The sequence below is a fragment of the Balearica regulorum genome, chromosome 15 (genome assembly GCF_011004875.1).
Source record: "Balearica regulorum gibbericeps isolate bBalReg1 chromosome 15, bBalReg1.pri, whole genome shotgun sequence".
Taxonomy (NCBI): Eukaryota; Metazoa; Chordata; class Aves; order Gruiformes; family Gruidae; genus Balearica; species Balearica regulorum.
Genome location: NC_046198.1, coordinates 12036819 through 12051714, shown reverse-complemented (window position 1 = coordinate 12051714; position 14896 = coordinate 12036819). Strand labels below are relative to the sequence as shown.

At 43.0% G+C, this 14896-nt stretch overlaps 1 protein-coding gene across 3 annotated transcripts in view; it reads left to right on the top strand.

Annotated features, from left to right (window-relative positions):
- The window catches only part of SDK1 (sidekick cell adhesion molecule 1), a 407664-nt gene that overhangs the window by 342441 nt on the left and 50327 nt on the right, over positions 1 to 14896 (top strand). For all 3 annotated transcript variants that reach the window (XM_075767122.1, XM_075767124.1, XM_075767121.1), the window contains 4 exons: positions 4366 to 4560; positions 8613 to 8814; positions 10840 to 10943; positions 12696 to 12766. In XM_075767122.1, coding sequence (XP_075623237.1) covers positions 4366 to 4560; positions 8613 to 8814; positions 10840 to 10943; positions 12696 to 12766 — 572 coding nt within the window. The remainder of the gene's footprint in view (positions 1 to 4365; positions 4561 to 8612; positions 8815 to 10839; positions 10944 to 12695; positions 12767 to 14896) is intronic.

The window sequence follows — 14896 nt, the reverse complement described above, 5'->3', positions numbered from 1 at the left end:
TTTCTACGCTTAGTTCAGCTAGCACCCAACACAGTTCCTTCAAATGCTATTAAAGAAAAATGATGCATTAATGTGGATATGTGCACTTCTAGCTATGAGCTAGAAACGAGAGCGCAGCCAGCATCCTTCCAGGCCCTGGTCAGTATTCCTCCTCGTATTCTTGTATTTAGCATTTACCTGAAGCTTATTGCAAAAGAGTATAAGAACTCCACTGAGAATTAGAACCAAAATTGGATGTAATCCATGTTTGCAAATTCATATTTTGATCCCAGACTGCATTTGCACACCCGCTGGCCCTTAAACAGATAAGCAGTAAAATCAACAAACTGGATTGCTGCTCTACCAGATAGACCGTAACCTCCCAATATCATTTGGCTTTCCCTAAGTTCTGTGACAAATTAATAAGTGTTTGTATCTCTGCTGCACCATGGCCTGCATGAACGGGTGCTGTCAGTTCTGAAGGGCTTTGTATGGTGATGAGCTGGAAAGCTTGTTTATATTCATGGTGTGTTGTCATCTTCCTGCCTGTTTGCTTTGGGGAATCCACTGGTTGTGTTGCAGTGACCTAACATTTCACAGGCAGTTCAGACTGGTGCCATTTATTGAGTTCAGAAAGCGTAGCTCATGAAACTGCTTGCAGTTGTGCAAAAAATACTTAAAAAGATGCTAATGCAAAAATAAGCCTAGTTTCAATGAATAAATAAACTCCTGAAGAATTGATCTTTCGGGGCTTTTTTTTTTTTTTTTTTTAATGCTGTTTTGGCCTGGTGAAGCGCAGAATTCCCAATAGCAGAAGAGATTTGGGATCTAATGCTATATGGGAAGCAAAAAAAAAAAAAAATATTAAGAAAACAGTATGAATTCTTATTGACCATCCAGATACTTCATATTCTGTAAGATATTCCTTTCCGCAAAAAGATTGCTCTGATCACCTTTTAAAGATTTTACTTTCATTCATAACATTTGATTTTTTTAAAATTTTTTATTTTTTTTTTTAATCTAAGGTATCTGCAACATCTTATTGTCATAATCTAGTAAGGGAAGGAAGCTTCCTTATTTCTCCACTGCAGCAATTGCAGTTATTGCCTCTTACAGCCCTGGAGCATACATTAATTTTTTTTGAACACTTTCCATTTACCTCTATTGATTTGCCTCGTTTGATTTCACTTAGCATTTCCTGTCTTCTCCCATCCCTTGTTGCTGAAATTCATCAACTTAATAATTTTATCTTTTTTGATCTTGTGTTAGCCCTAATTATTATCCAAGCTGTGGTTTAAATACTGGTCTTCTGTGTCACTGAGAAAAAAGAAAAGCGATGCTTTTTACATCAGCATGTATCCTGCCTGTCCCAAACTGTCTAATAGGAGGAGGTGATGTCAGGGATCAAAATTAAGATACTGGGTGTATCTCAAGTGGTTTGTAGGTAGCAATAATGTACCTTTGGATGTGTACCTTTGAATCAGACTGAGGGAAAGGTAGAGTTTCTGAGGAAATATGTAAAGGTGACGGCTCTGATTGTGTAAACTCTGCCGGAGATACCCAGGAAAACAGATATTTACCCAGACTGTCAGCCAACACGACAGATGTAGGAGAGGACGGTGAGAGCTGATACTGTTTTTCTCCGGGATGCATTGAAAGGGAGTTTGCAGAGCCTGTCAGAGAAGCAGGCTGTGACAAGTGATTTCTTCTTTCTCATGGCTAAATTAGTTTTTACACTTGCCAAGAATCCACTCTTCTGTAAGTTATTGTAATGGCCTAGATATGTATGTGTTCCTTTGCCTAATCTGAGCATGTTTGTAATTGGCTTTCCAGCATGAGTACCACCATTTAGCAGTAAATAGTTATCTTTCTATTCCCTTCTTACATTTTAACTACACTTTATATTTTACAAAGGTTTAGAAAAGAGGGGAAATTGTTCAACAAGGATATGTCCCAGATATCATACTTATCTTTTAATAACTGGATAAATCAACTTTTCCATTCTTTTAATATTCTCTGTTTCCCTTCAGGTCTTATTCTTCACGTCTTATGTCCCTTTATCAAACTTCCTTAGCCATCTTAGTTGCTTCTTCCTTCATCTTTTCTGCTGCTGTAAAAAATTCCCCAGTACTTTGCTTTGATTATTTTCCCCCTTTATTGAGATCCTGCACTGGGGTTTTCACTCTTGCATTCTTCACATCTGTATAAACAAAAAAGATTGTAGTATATCTGTTCTTTCTCCTCATTGTTATCTGTCTTTCTGTGGACTTTATATTAAAGGTACAGAAATAATTTGGTGAAATATATTGGACCAGTAACGGGAGAGCTGGTGCTGTGGATGAAAGGAGGTAGTCTGCAGGTTGAAAAAACAAAATTTGCTGGGATGGAAGCATGCTCAGGAGCTCTAAAAAATCGGGCCAGTTTTCATCTCGCAGTCTAATGCTGTCTGCCCAGCTGTGAAAACGCTTCTGCCGGAATATGCCTGACAGACCGACCGTCGCGGTGTGTGAGGGTGCCCCAGGCAGCAGGAGTTGAGCCTGTTCGGGTGCGGGGACCCTTTCGCTGCCGATGCCCGTTTTCAGACGTGGGTACCCAGACCGTGTTAAGGTATTTGAGTGAATCAGGTCTGTACCCAAACCTGTTTGTAAGCACGGCGTGCGGGAGCTCAGACCGAAGCCACAGGTGCTCAGAGAAGCCAAGTGACTCTTCGAGGTGTCTGTGCAATCAGTTTTGTTCCATGTGAGGCTGCTATGGCTGTTGCCGCACATCCCCTAGCAGCTGCTGTAGAAAAAAGGACAAGGGGATGCTGGTGCGTCGTCAACAGCACTGTGAGAGTCAGCACACCAAAATTAATACCATCTGTATCCCAATTAAATTCCAGTGTTTGTGACAGCGTGCACCACACACAAGTGTGGTGTTCATTCAGGAGAGTGCAGGAACTCTGCTTGTGCCTTTTCTGTGAGTGGACATGTGGCAATTGTTGCATATTCACAGTGGGAAATTAATGTCATTGATTTTGTCTAATAGCCACAGGTAAGATAAAAACCTCAGTTTTCATGCACCGACCTTCACAAATGAAGCATGCCAGGTTTGGCTCCCCTTGTTCTTGTTAGAGCCAAAATGTGGTGGGAGTTCAAACTCTAGCTGGGATATTAATTCCAAGAGAACGAGATGGTCTCAGGTGCTGTGGACCCCTTTGTCATTCGGAAGATGAGCAGAGGGTTGGCAGAATCATGTCATGACTGTTTTATTTTCAGCTGGTTTGATTTTGATTTGGATTTGTTGGCTGCCCTCTGCCCTGTGTAACTCCATGAAGCGTTTAATCATGCAGCTCTTCAGTTTGGGCAGTAAAGCCCCACACCGGTTCTGGTATTAATTGATTTTGGAAGTCAGCAGCTGGACTGAAAGTTGCCGTCGAGCTCCAGAAGTGAGAGCCTGATTCAATTGCTGGGTTTTCAGAATGGATTTGAACATTTGGCAGATCCTCTTCAGGGGACAGTTGTTGCTAGTGGTGCGTGAGAACTCTGGAAGCCCTCCTTTGCACAGTTGGATCATTAATAATACAGGCTAAACTGTGAACTCCTAATTGTCAGGCAGGTTGGAATGGGGGTTATCACTTACAGGCATCAACAAAATTGATTATTAAGTGCCGCATGGTTGACGCAGGACCTCACAGCTTGCCGGCTTCTTCCTTGGGCAGTGGGCAAGGGCAGCAACGTTGAATTACAGAGGAAGGATGCTTTTATTGGCGGTTCTGGCACTCGCTGTACAGTTACAGGGGAGTGGGAGAGCTGAGAAAAAGGCGAGTGCAAAAAGCAGGAGCAACGCCTTTGGGCGGTATGAAGGCTGCAGGGTTTGGGCAATCCAGCAGCTCTGCAGCTGAAAAACCTTTAGTTTGAGCCAATGCTGAAACTGAGAGGGGGCCAAACAGCGTGTGTGCGTACGTGTGCGTGTGTGTATGCGCGGGTGGAAAGCTGAAACAGTGTGTTGTCTTGAACTGGCTCTACCAGGTGACGTTAATTGCACAGACTCTGTTCCTTTGCCTTTCCAAAAAGGTACCAATATGCTCAGGAAAGATTAAACTGGGTTCGTATATTGTTGGTATAAAAAATGAAAAGTGAAATCAGTTTAATGACCCATAATACTCAGTAGACCCCTTGTGTGTGCCACCGTGTGTGATTTCCCTCGTAAGGTACGGCACCTCACTGGGGGAGGGCTCTCATACAGCAGAGCTTTACAGCACTAAAGGAAGCAAATTACTTTGTTTTTGTCTCAGATAAACAAATAATTATGATAAACTAATAGTTTTGGTGCTCTTTTGTCCCCGGTAGAAAAAACTCCTAACCTTTGTTCCCTCTCCCCCTCTTGCTGATGCTGTGATTCCAGGTTATCAGATTGCCTACCGTCTGGCCAGCAGCAGCCCTAACAAGTTCACGACGGTGGAGGTTGGCTCAACAGTCAGGCAGTTCACTGCTACAGATCTCACCCCTGAGTCAGCATACATCTTTCGGACATCTGCCAAAACCAGGCAGGGCTGGGGGGAGCCTCTGGAAGCCACAGTGATCACAACAGAAAAAAGAGGTAATGCTTGCAGCCACAGGTTGAGGTACTTTCTGTTGCATGCCTTGGAGTCTGTGCTGCACTTAGGGGAATTTTAATAACAGGCTACAGCCTGTACACCTCCTCCTTCTCACCCCATAAACCTGCCCCAAACCATAGCAACATCATGATTTGAGAAACCTGGTGAGCAAGACAGACTTTTATGAGACACAGTTCTTCTAATCTGCCGGGCTGTTGGAGATTGATTTTTCCATCAACTGCTATATCGGCCATATGCAGCCTCCTTCTGCAGTCTGATCTTTTTTTCAGCGCTCTTGTTTTCTAGAAAGTTTGCAATCTTAAGAAAGAAAGTGATGGATGAATTATATTGATTAGGGAACGCAAAATGAGAGGCGGTGGTGATGTTGCAGGATTTCTCCACACGGCTCCTCCGTTGTACCTCAGTCCTGACCTAATGTGTTAGTAATTACTCTGGCCTTTCACTGCTGCACACTCGAGCAGAGTGTTTGCATCTGGATTGCCCAGAGTTTTTCTGCTTCTTGCATCAGCCATAAAACGGTTGTTTGCATTCTGAATCCCCATTCAAATTCTGTTCTGTAGGGAACCTACTTGAAGAAAGCAGGAGTTACATGTGTATAAATGAAACCAGATGCTTAGATACTGAACATATCAAAATGTGAAAGACACATAAGGTATTACAGAATTTGCTCTGCATCATTGCTTGTTTCCAATGCTTTGGCTCAGTAACTGCTCGATTCTCCCCTCTTGGAACAGATCTCTAGAGCTACCAGTTAGAAAAATCACATTTTCTACTTGTGCATGAAGATTTTATTTTTGTTTAATTCAGAGCTAAAAGAGAATATATTGGTAGAGAACGGAAGTGTGGATTTTCCTCTGGTCTTGGACCGTATGCCCTGTCCCACTGCAGAGCATCTATCTGGTCTCTTGAGCTGGCGAAGTCAGAACTAGCCAGGGTGTCTTTACCAGCATCGCGCCCTTGTGCATCACTGGATTTTGTGCCACCTGCCGCTCTGACCCATTGTGCTGTCTGGTTACTGATCTTTAAGAAAACTTCTCCCTCAAAATTTAGAACCATGCAACTTCTGTGATTTATAAAAAACCACGGTTCAGAGAGAAGCACGCTTCAGGTAACTAGGGCAGACCTCCACAGACATCTTTCAAAACTGTTAGCGCAAGCCTGGTCTTGGTTCTTGCCCAAGTCTTGCACTATAATACAACCAATTATATTTACTTTTAGTTCTTAAAATGTGCCTGCTAAGCAACCTCTCCTTTTAAGTCCTTTCTACACCTTGCGAATCATTTAGTGCAGGAGCAAGGATTTGCCATGTTATTTGCCCACAATGTCTTCCTTATTATTTTCCTGTAACAATTCTAAGAAGAGAGGACGTTGGCCCGATGTGAAACAACCAGCAGCGAGGACTGGTGGGGTGCATTTCAACTACTTCTGGCCTGCCTGGTTGGTGTTAAAATTCCCACTGGCATAGTTCTCCAGGTCATGTGCAGCCTCCCGAGTGCATAACGGTGCAGTCCTCGGAGTAAGAACCTCTAGGGCTGTATTAGGAAACCTAAAGTGCCTCTACTAAAGATACTGTCCATCAAAGAGATTTATCAGCTCAAGGTTTCTTCCACCCCTGTCTGATTGCTGTCAAAGTGGAAGTTTAAAGTCCAATATGTGGAATTTTCAAAAAAACCCAATAAAGTGAATACTCAAAGCTCAGAGCCTCTCCTTTTCAATAAAATGAGCTCGGATTTCCCAGCCTGTGCACAGGCTGTTGCTGGATACACAATAGCTCAAGGCAGAACTCCCAGCTCCGCTGCAGGAACAATGATCCCTCGTTGCTATCAATGCTTTAGGGTTATCTTGAATAGGCAAGTCACAGTGTAAAATGAACCCTTTCTCTTTTTGATGGATGGCTCTGCTGTGTCTCTACGCGTGCTATGGAACCGAGTCCCAAGGCACTGTGAGAGTTAGCTGAAGTGATCCCATATGTAAAATGCAGAGAGAAAAATGTGTAATCTCACATCAGCAAGATTGATATGAGGGGATGATAGATTTTTGTCCAGTGCAGCTATTCTGCTAACAAGTAAACAAACAAACCTGAAACTTGTATACATGACAATAAATACTCCAGGGTAAAAAGATATTTAATTTCCATTAATAAAAATCTCATCCTTGATACTAAGGTAGGCAGCAGGCACAAAAAATCCCTTGAAAATTAGCAAAATCGGTCACTCTTGTCCTTGTAAATTCCTTGTTAATCCCAATATAAATCCCGTGATTTACAGATCCCAAGTTGTATTGCAGCTGTGTTCTCCAGAGGTTCTTAGGTAGTGCTTTGAATCTAGATAGTGGTGTGACACCCTTCAGAATAGTCAACACCAGTGATCAGGGCAGAACAGAGTCAGAAAATGTAAATGTAGCCAGGAATTAATAGTAGTCCGTTGAGTCATAATGGCCTGGCCTTACATTTCTGCACAGACAGCTCACCTTAGCATTTGCTTGTGGCTAAACTCCCATAAATAAACTCTTTATACTAACAGTTTTGTACAAACAGTCAGGAAGTATATCTTGTAATACAGGAGATTTTAAGATTTCCCATTAGCAGCAGAAGGGAACCCAATCATGGGAGACTGACTGCAAGATCTGACCTGCCCAAAACTGTGAGCTGGTTAAAGCTTATCAGCAGAGAGTATTAAATCCCTGCATGACACTCGCTTCCTCTGATAGAATAACCCTGAATACCTGTCTCAGCCTGTCAGTGTAAGGCATTGACCTTTTGCATTGTACTCCGGCTCGCAGGCTGCTGGCACCCAGGGCTTCCTCCAGCTAACAGCTTACAAATCTTTGGGCACTGATGTCAGCAAGAGCATGCTGCAGAGAAATGCCAAAACGTACAGGAAATGGTTTTAGGGGATGGCAGGGAAATGAAGTGCTCGCCATGCGGAGCTGTGCAGAATCGGGCAGGCAGAGGTGTGTTTATGGAAACAAGTGCTGATGAAGTTGAATTGAATTGCTTCTCAAAAGCAAGTCACTGCAGTGTCTCCAATCAATTTCTGCTTTATTACATGCCACACATTTTAATCAGAATCAATAATCTTCATGATAAACAATTAAACAATTATTCCTCACTCTATAGAGTTTCTCTATTGAAATCGATGGAGTGCGGAGACACAGTGACGGGAAAGGAGATCTATATTGAAACTGTTGGGGACTGGCATGCTTACACCTGCATTACCATCCCCTGCCTCATCTAAAAGGTGTACGGTTAATTACTCTGGAGAGATCTCCCTCAGCGTTGCCACTGGCTGATTTGACTTTGCAGGTTCAAGGTTAACGGGTATGAAGGGAAGAAGAGGGGAGGTCTGGAAGTGAACTGCCGCAGGTACTCAGCGCCAGCGCTGCACTGTCTCCAAGCTGGGCTTTGGAAGCAGCAGCAGGAGCCGCTGATGGTTCCCGGTTCCTTGCCAGAGAGAGCTGGTGCAGGAATTCAGTACTGGCTGTAAGTCGTGCGCTTGGACTCTGCTGCACACCAGCCTGCTCCAGCTTCATCCCTTCCTCTTCTTCGTGCCTCGACTGGGGAGCAGCTGGTGGAAGAGGATGCTATCAGAGCACAGAGAGAACATAGTCCTGTGGTCCCAAGTAGTAAGCACAGGTTAAAAAATGAGCTAGTTCACAGGCAAATTCTGTCAAAAGAGCCATTGCCACTGGAAGCACAGCTGAGTTTCATTAAAGACTTCCTTGGTTTGCTTGGCTGCTGGTCCTCGTGATTCTTGCTTGACCCACCAGGCCAAGACCCTGTCAAGTTTGAGGTCTGTTGCTAGGAAAGTGTATATTCAGTGGTGACCTTTTATGCAGGGAGATAAGAATCAGTTTTACTGCTGCTTTTTGCAGTAGAAGGTTAGGGAATGGGATGGCTTGTATACTTCATGGGGCAAATCCAAAAGTTCAATCTCCTGTGGCATTACCACTATGAAATTCCAATCAGGCTGTCACATTTTATGTTATCTTGAATTTTGTCTCAAAGCACTACCAAATTATGGTTTAATTGCAGAACGGCCAGCACCTCCCAGACAGCTGATGACCCCCCAGAGTGATGTGTCGTCACGGAGTTTGCTGTTGAAGTGGGTCCCTGGAAGTGACGGGTCTTCACCAATACGATATTTCACAGTGCAAGTGCGAGAACTGCCAAACGGAGACTGGCAAACCTACTCCTCTTCCATCAGCCACGAGGCAACATCCTGCATTATTGAGAGGTACCAAATGATCCCAGGCTAGCATAGAAATTCCCATGGTTTCCACTTCCAACAGTTAGGAAGCCAAAGCAAGCATCACTCAGCTTCACAGTCTTTTTGGGGGAGAGAGGTTAAGTGAGGTCACTGCTCCCATTTTAGAGGTGGTATTATGAACAGCGGTTGAGAGATTTGCTGAAAGTCATGCAATAAATCTAATTAAAGTTGGATTGCAATGCGTCTTTTTTGAAGTCCTTCCTGAAAGCTCAGCACGGTAGATAACACTACTCAGCCTAAACCCTATGTAGCTACACAATGCTCTGTAAAATACAACTAGTTAAAAATCCTTTCAGTAGTGACTGATGTTACAATCCACTCTTAATGCTGCATTGCAATTATCTCTATATAAGCTTTTCCAGATGAAATGGGAACCATTTTTATCTGTATTTTCCATACTGAAGTGTATAGATAGCATCGGAATGTTTAAACTTTGTTATTCAGGCTTCATTATATCCTCAGCAATGCTGTTGTAATTAAAGTCCTTGTAACATCTGCAAAAGCAATTGAATGTCTATGAGAAGGTACTTGTTTTGCTATCCATTTCCTCTATTGACTAGCTAGTACAACTCAGATTATTTCGAAAAGGCCATGGGCTTTTGGAGAATCAAGTATCTGAAGCATGCAGAGGCAGATTTGTCAGGTCTGTTATAAAAACATCAGTGGCTATGGTATATGGCAGTTCACTGGTCATGTGCCAGAAGATACAGATACAGTGCTATCCTTTTGTGCAGAAGAAGAAAACTTGACAATTATAGTATAAATATAGACCTGATTTGTTGACTTCAGAGCTGTTATACCCACCTCAAATTCTACCCAGTATCTTTCCAGCAAAAAACTGTAAAATCAAGGAAACCAACTATGTCATTTAGACTTGACATTGGCATTACTACAAACAAAAGATCAAGAAAGATGATTCAAATTATTCCAGTTGCAGTAGGTAAGTAATGGACTCCTAATAGGGTGGCACTGCTAGAAAAGATTTCTTCTCCCCCTTGCTAAAAGCATTTTCCTGTGAAAGTCCGGAAGAGTAGTACATGCGTGATGCGAGTGCTGCCCATCAGAATGCATTATCCCTTGATGTTTAATCATTCCTTACAAGTAACTTTACTTGGGTTTGTAGGCAGTGTTACATCTGCCAGCTGATGGCTAGACACTACCAATTAATTAGCTAAATCCCCCATAACTTACAGCTCTGCATTTGTAGCCTCTGCATGTGACTCAAAAGGCAGCTTCCCCCACGCCTTCTCCCTGCCAAGCCAAGCCAGAAGAATCTTTGTGAAGGTTATGTCAGCTGGAAATCACTCTTTGCATATCTTAAAGCACTGCGTAGATAAAAGAGCTGCAGGGAACCTGTTGTTATTGTCTTTATTAAATAATCCAGGTAATAGCATTAATTTGAAATTCAGTAGGAATAAAAGACATTGATCAAACAGTACGGTCTAGAGGATTAGTCAGAAGGCTGGGGCTCTGAATTCCAGTGCCTGCTGCGCACTGGCTGACCCTGGGCACGTTACCTGCCCCCTCTCTGCCTGTCATCCCCATCCATGCAGCGAGGATGAGCTGACCCCCAGATCTGGTTTGAGGCCATCTCAGGCCAAGCAACCTTGAAAGCCAGGTTTTGCACGGCCACGCAGAACTCGAATAGCAGCACATCTTCTCCGTTCCAAGCCCCAGTCATAGGCTGCTCCGTGAACCGCAACTTCATGGCTGTTTCCTGGAGCTTGATACAGCTATGAATCCATGTTTGTTTTCAAGAACTCAGGCCAATGGAAATCGGAGGAGATGCTGATGGCAGCAAGGATGCGAACACCCCCGTGTCCTCAGGAAGCTGGGGGAGGGTGCACAGAAAAGGCGATGTGGAGAAGAGACAAAAACTGCTCGGTGACTTTGGTTGCCAATGGGCAGGTTGTCTGTAGAGGCTTGTTCAGAGGCAAGTTGTGATGATGTGGGGACATTTCATCCCTCGGCCTTGTCTTTTACATTCCACAGCTTGAACCCGTTCACCTCTTACAAACTGCGAGTGAAAGCAACCAACGACATCGGAGACAGTGACTTCAGTGTGGAGACTGAGGCGGTCACAACTCTGCAGGATGGTAAGCGAGGAGGAGAGGCACGCCGGGGCATCGCTGTGGGATGGGCGCTCCCCTGTGCTCCTGGGTTTGCTGGACCTGCTGCAGTGTGTTCTCCACTGGGACTGTGGAGTGAAAATTCAACAGCCAATGCAGTTTTGTTCATAGGAGATTGATACAGGTAGTAATGAGATGTGGCTGAATTAATAACAGGCAGCCTTAAGTGTCCTGCTGTGCCCTCTGATAATGAATCATACTTTCAGGAGTCTCAAAATGGAATTAAACTCCGTTTGATTGGCTTCCAAACTCTGCACTAACCATTATCTTTGCAGAAATTGAATAATTTACAAGAGATCATTAAAAATAAATGTAGAACCATGCATACATTTGAAAAAGTTTCTTCAATTGTTTTCACTCACAATCCACATCAGTCTGCAATATGGCAAAATTGCTGAGGTATAAGTAAGAAAGAGTATGAAGCTCCTGGAAACATGAGCATTTAATCCTGCAGATCAGGGCTAATAAACTGTGAATGACATTGACAAGGCTTTTATTTTTAGCCTTAGGGATCAGCTTCTAATTCCTTGATTGTATAAAGTCAGTGCCTGAATGCAGAAGTAGCTCTGATGTCTTGAACGGAGAAAGGAAGTTTGCAAAGTGTGAAAAAGCCTCGGTATTTACCCTTAGCCTGGGAGTACTGGGGGGTGTGTGTGTATATATATGTACACACAGTGCTAGGAATTAGCCAGTATTTAATATAGCGCAAGGAATGACTAGATAAATATGACATTGAGATATAAAAATAGGAAACAGCTTTGCAAAGGAATGTTTAAAGAATATGATCTTGAAATCAGAAAAACAGAGGACAGAGCTCAGGAGTATCCTAAGTTAAAACAAGAACCCACGTAATAACTCGAATAATGTGCCTAACAGCCTTTTAAAGACATCCTGAATCTCCACCTTCCTGAGCAGCAGCTGCTGGATCGGTGCAGGCTGCAACCGGTACTAATGAAGCAGCACTGACTCACTCTCTCGGAATTTAAAAGTTAATTTTTAATTCTCTTTGAATTTAGCTACAGTAAATCCAGAGCTGTGCTTGGCCTCCTCACAATACAGTGGGGAAACACTGTGAAAGCTTCTCACCTCCTTAACAAACTGAACATTTATTCTGCTGAGCAAACCTGGTGCTGCCACTAGAGCATTGCACTGTGGAGGCCTGTCAGCTCCTGATAAGCCTTCCCTCCTTCGTATTTGAGCTGCTGTAGTGTGTGTGTATGTGCAATGGGCACAGGAACGGGTTAACCCATGGTAAATTGAGCTCTCATTAACTAAAATAATCTATGACTACGTGACACAGACTCCTAAAAACAAGGTGGGCTTGCCCCAGCTGTGGCAAAAATACCATGGAAAATTTGGGAGCAGTTTGCTCACACTTTCAAGCGTGCACACAGCTGGTTTAACTTCCTTTCAAATGTGTACCCAGTTGTTTGTGGGCGGCTGGCACACTGCAGCTTCCTCCAGATTTACGTCCTCAGCTTTTCTTTTATTCCTGCTCAAGTTGCCAAGGCCACAGGTAGAGCAGGGGATGTACCAGAACCGGCTGGCTTCTGCCTGGGTTGCAGTCTTCATATCCACCACATTGCTGTGGAGACCCACCGCATAGTAACTGGGGTAGAAGATTTTCTTCAGCAGCAAAGAAAGAGAATGTGATGAATAGGCCGCCCGTTATCCGCTCTGTTGCTCGAACTGCCTTGGTTACCTTTTTTTCCGTTTTAGTTCCAGGTGAGCCACCCAGTTCTGTGTTAGTAACTCCCCACACGACTTCATCTGTCCTTGTGCAGTGGCAGGTAGGTAAAATGAAAAATTTCGATGTTTCTGGAACAATTTTTTGGTTGCTTTGACTTGTTGACTTTAATGGTATATTGCAAGGGATGTTTTCCGGAGCTGGAAGTATTGTAGTAAAGTTGAAGGACTGCAGCTACTTCCTTATTTTCCTGACCTAGGCATACACTTTAGTGATGGATGGAAATTTCCGGCAGTTGCTTTTACTTTGTGCCCCATGAGGAAAGCTTGGGAGGTAAAGGAGTTTCTGTAGCGATGCCCAAGATTGTAACTTGTACAGATTCTCCTTGTCCTTTCATTGGTACCCGTAGACATGCATCTTTACATTGAAAATGTTCAACAGGGTGCAGCACTGGTAAAGACCGGGTAATCAAAAGCTCACTTTCGTTCACATCGCGTACGGCCTCCTTCAGCTGCTGAAATAATCAGAAGCGTGTGCTGTGCCTGAGATCCTGTTCATACCTTTGAGGAACGTGCTCTTTTGGCTCTTTGAGGGCTAAAAATTGAGATTTCTTCAGAGAAAAGAAAGGAAGTTTGAGCTCTCCATAATACCTCTGCGTTGGATGTGAAAGTGTTTGTGCCAACTCTGCGTTTTATATAGGCATTGCCTCTGCCTGCCTTTATCTTTCAATACTGGCCACCTGGGAGTTGCTGGAACATTTTGTGACCCAGTGCCTGAGGCTTCTTTTTGCGGAGTGAGCATTAATCGAGGGAACCCAGTGGGGTACTGCACGTTATCCGTAACCTATCCTGGAAAGCCTCTGCTCGCCCTGCTCCGGAGACAGTGTCCCACACACATAATAAGGATAACTTTGGACAGATTGCATTATAGTGAAAAATGTACATACGCGTTTACAGTACAGATGGGGCTCCTTGCATTTTTGGAAAAAAAATATATGTATGAGGGTCTGTTTATTGCTCTGCAGCAGCACTTTAAAAATATGCCTGGCTATACTGCTGGGTTGCTGGCCCAAGTTCACGCAGCATAATACTAAGCAACATCATTGCTTACAGCATGTTGAACAAATAGAAGACATGTTGAACAGTTTTACCAAAGAAATTCTGGAGAGATGTAAATCTACCGCCACACCTACGAATAAAACCCACAGTGAAGAAAAGAAGGTATACAAAGAGAGGACAAAGAGGATGTGAGGCATGATGTACTGCAGAAATAAATATTCCCTCAATTGACTGATTATTGGTGTGTAGTTAATGTGAAATAGGTGGTTGTTTAGGTAATTGGATGCTTTTTATTTCATGAAAATGAAATGGGGTTGTTGTGCCAGAGCCATCTCAAGGGAGTTGTGGGCGATTATGTGTCATTACTGTATGTATATTAATAGGTCCTGGTAATTCAGCCGTACTATATTTTTCAAATAAACAAAAATCTTCGAGTCCCACAATAGCCTCCAATTAAGAAGAAGTTTCACAGCAGTGTCTAAGAAATAATGTAAACTGAAAACAGCAGTCAAGCTAGATGGGAGAGTAGATTTCCAAGCAAAGCTAAATTTTTAACTTTGAGCTGTGTTAATAATTCACAAAACAAACTCTAGATGCACTATCTGTGCTTTCAGCTGCTTGGTCCAATCAGTCCATTATTTTTAAATTTAAAGTAGGAAGAAAATAAGTAATTTCCATTGAGGTCTGTTGTATCAATAATGCAAGGTTATTTCAGATGTTCTGGAGGATGTTACAGTTAACATCAGGATCATGCACTGTTCTGCTTCTAACTTACATTTTAGTCTCTTTTTTTATTATTATTTTTAAACAGCACAAAAATGTTTCTCTTACTTCTGTACAACATTACGGGCTGCCACTCATAATCATTTTACCTATTTCAGCAGATCCCTCAGGCCTTCCTACAAAATCCTAAATAATCCATTACATCAAAAGCGGAGTTTTGTCCATGAAAGACAGATAGGAAGGGGAAGACCTGACCTTTTAGCTGAGTACCCTTTTCAGGAAAGAATCATCATTTCCATGGCAAGGAGAAAGACAGTTTTCAAGCCATTTATTTTCTGAGCTGTCCTGTCCTAAATTTAAAGGAAGGAAAAAATGGAGAATCACATGAAAGTCTAAGAAAACAGTGCTTGCTATCAACAAATCAGTGTTGTACCACAATGAGGAATTAAGCT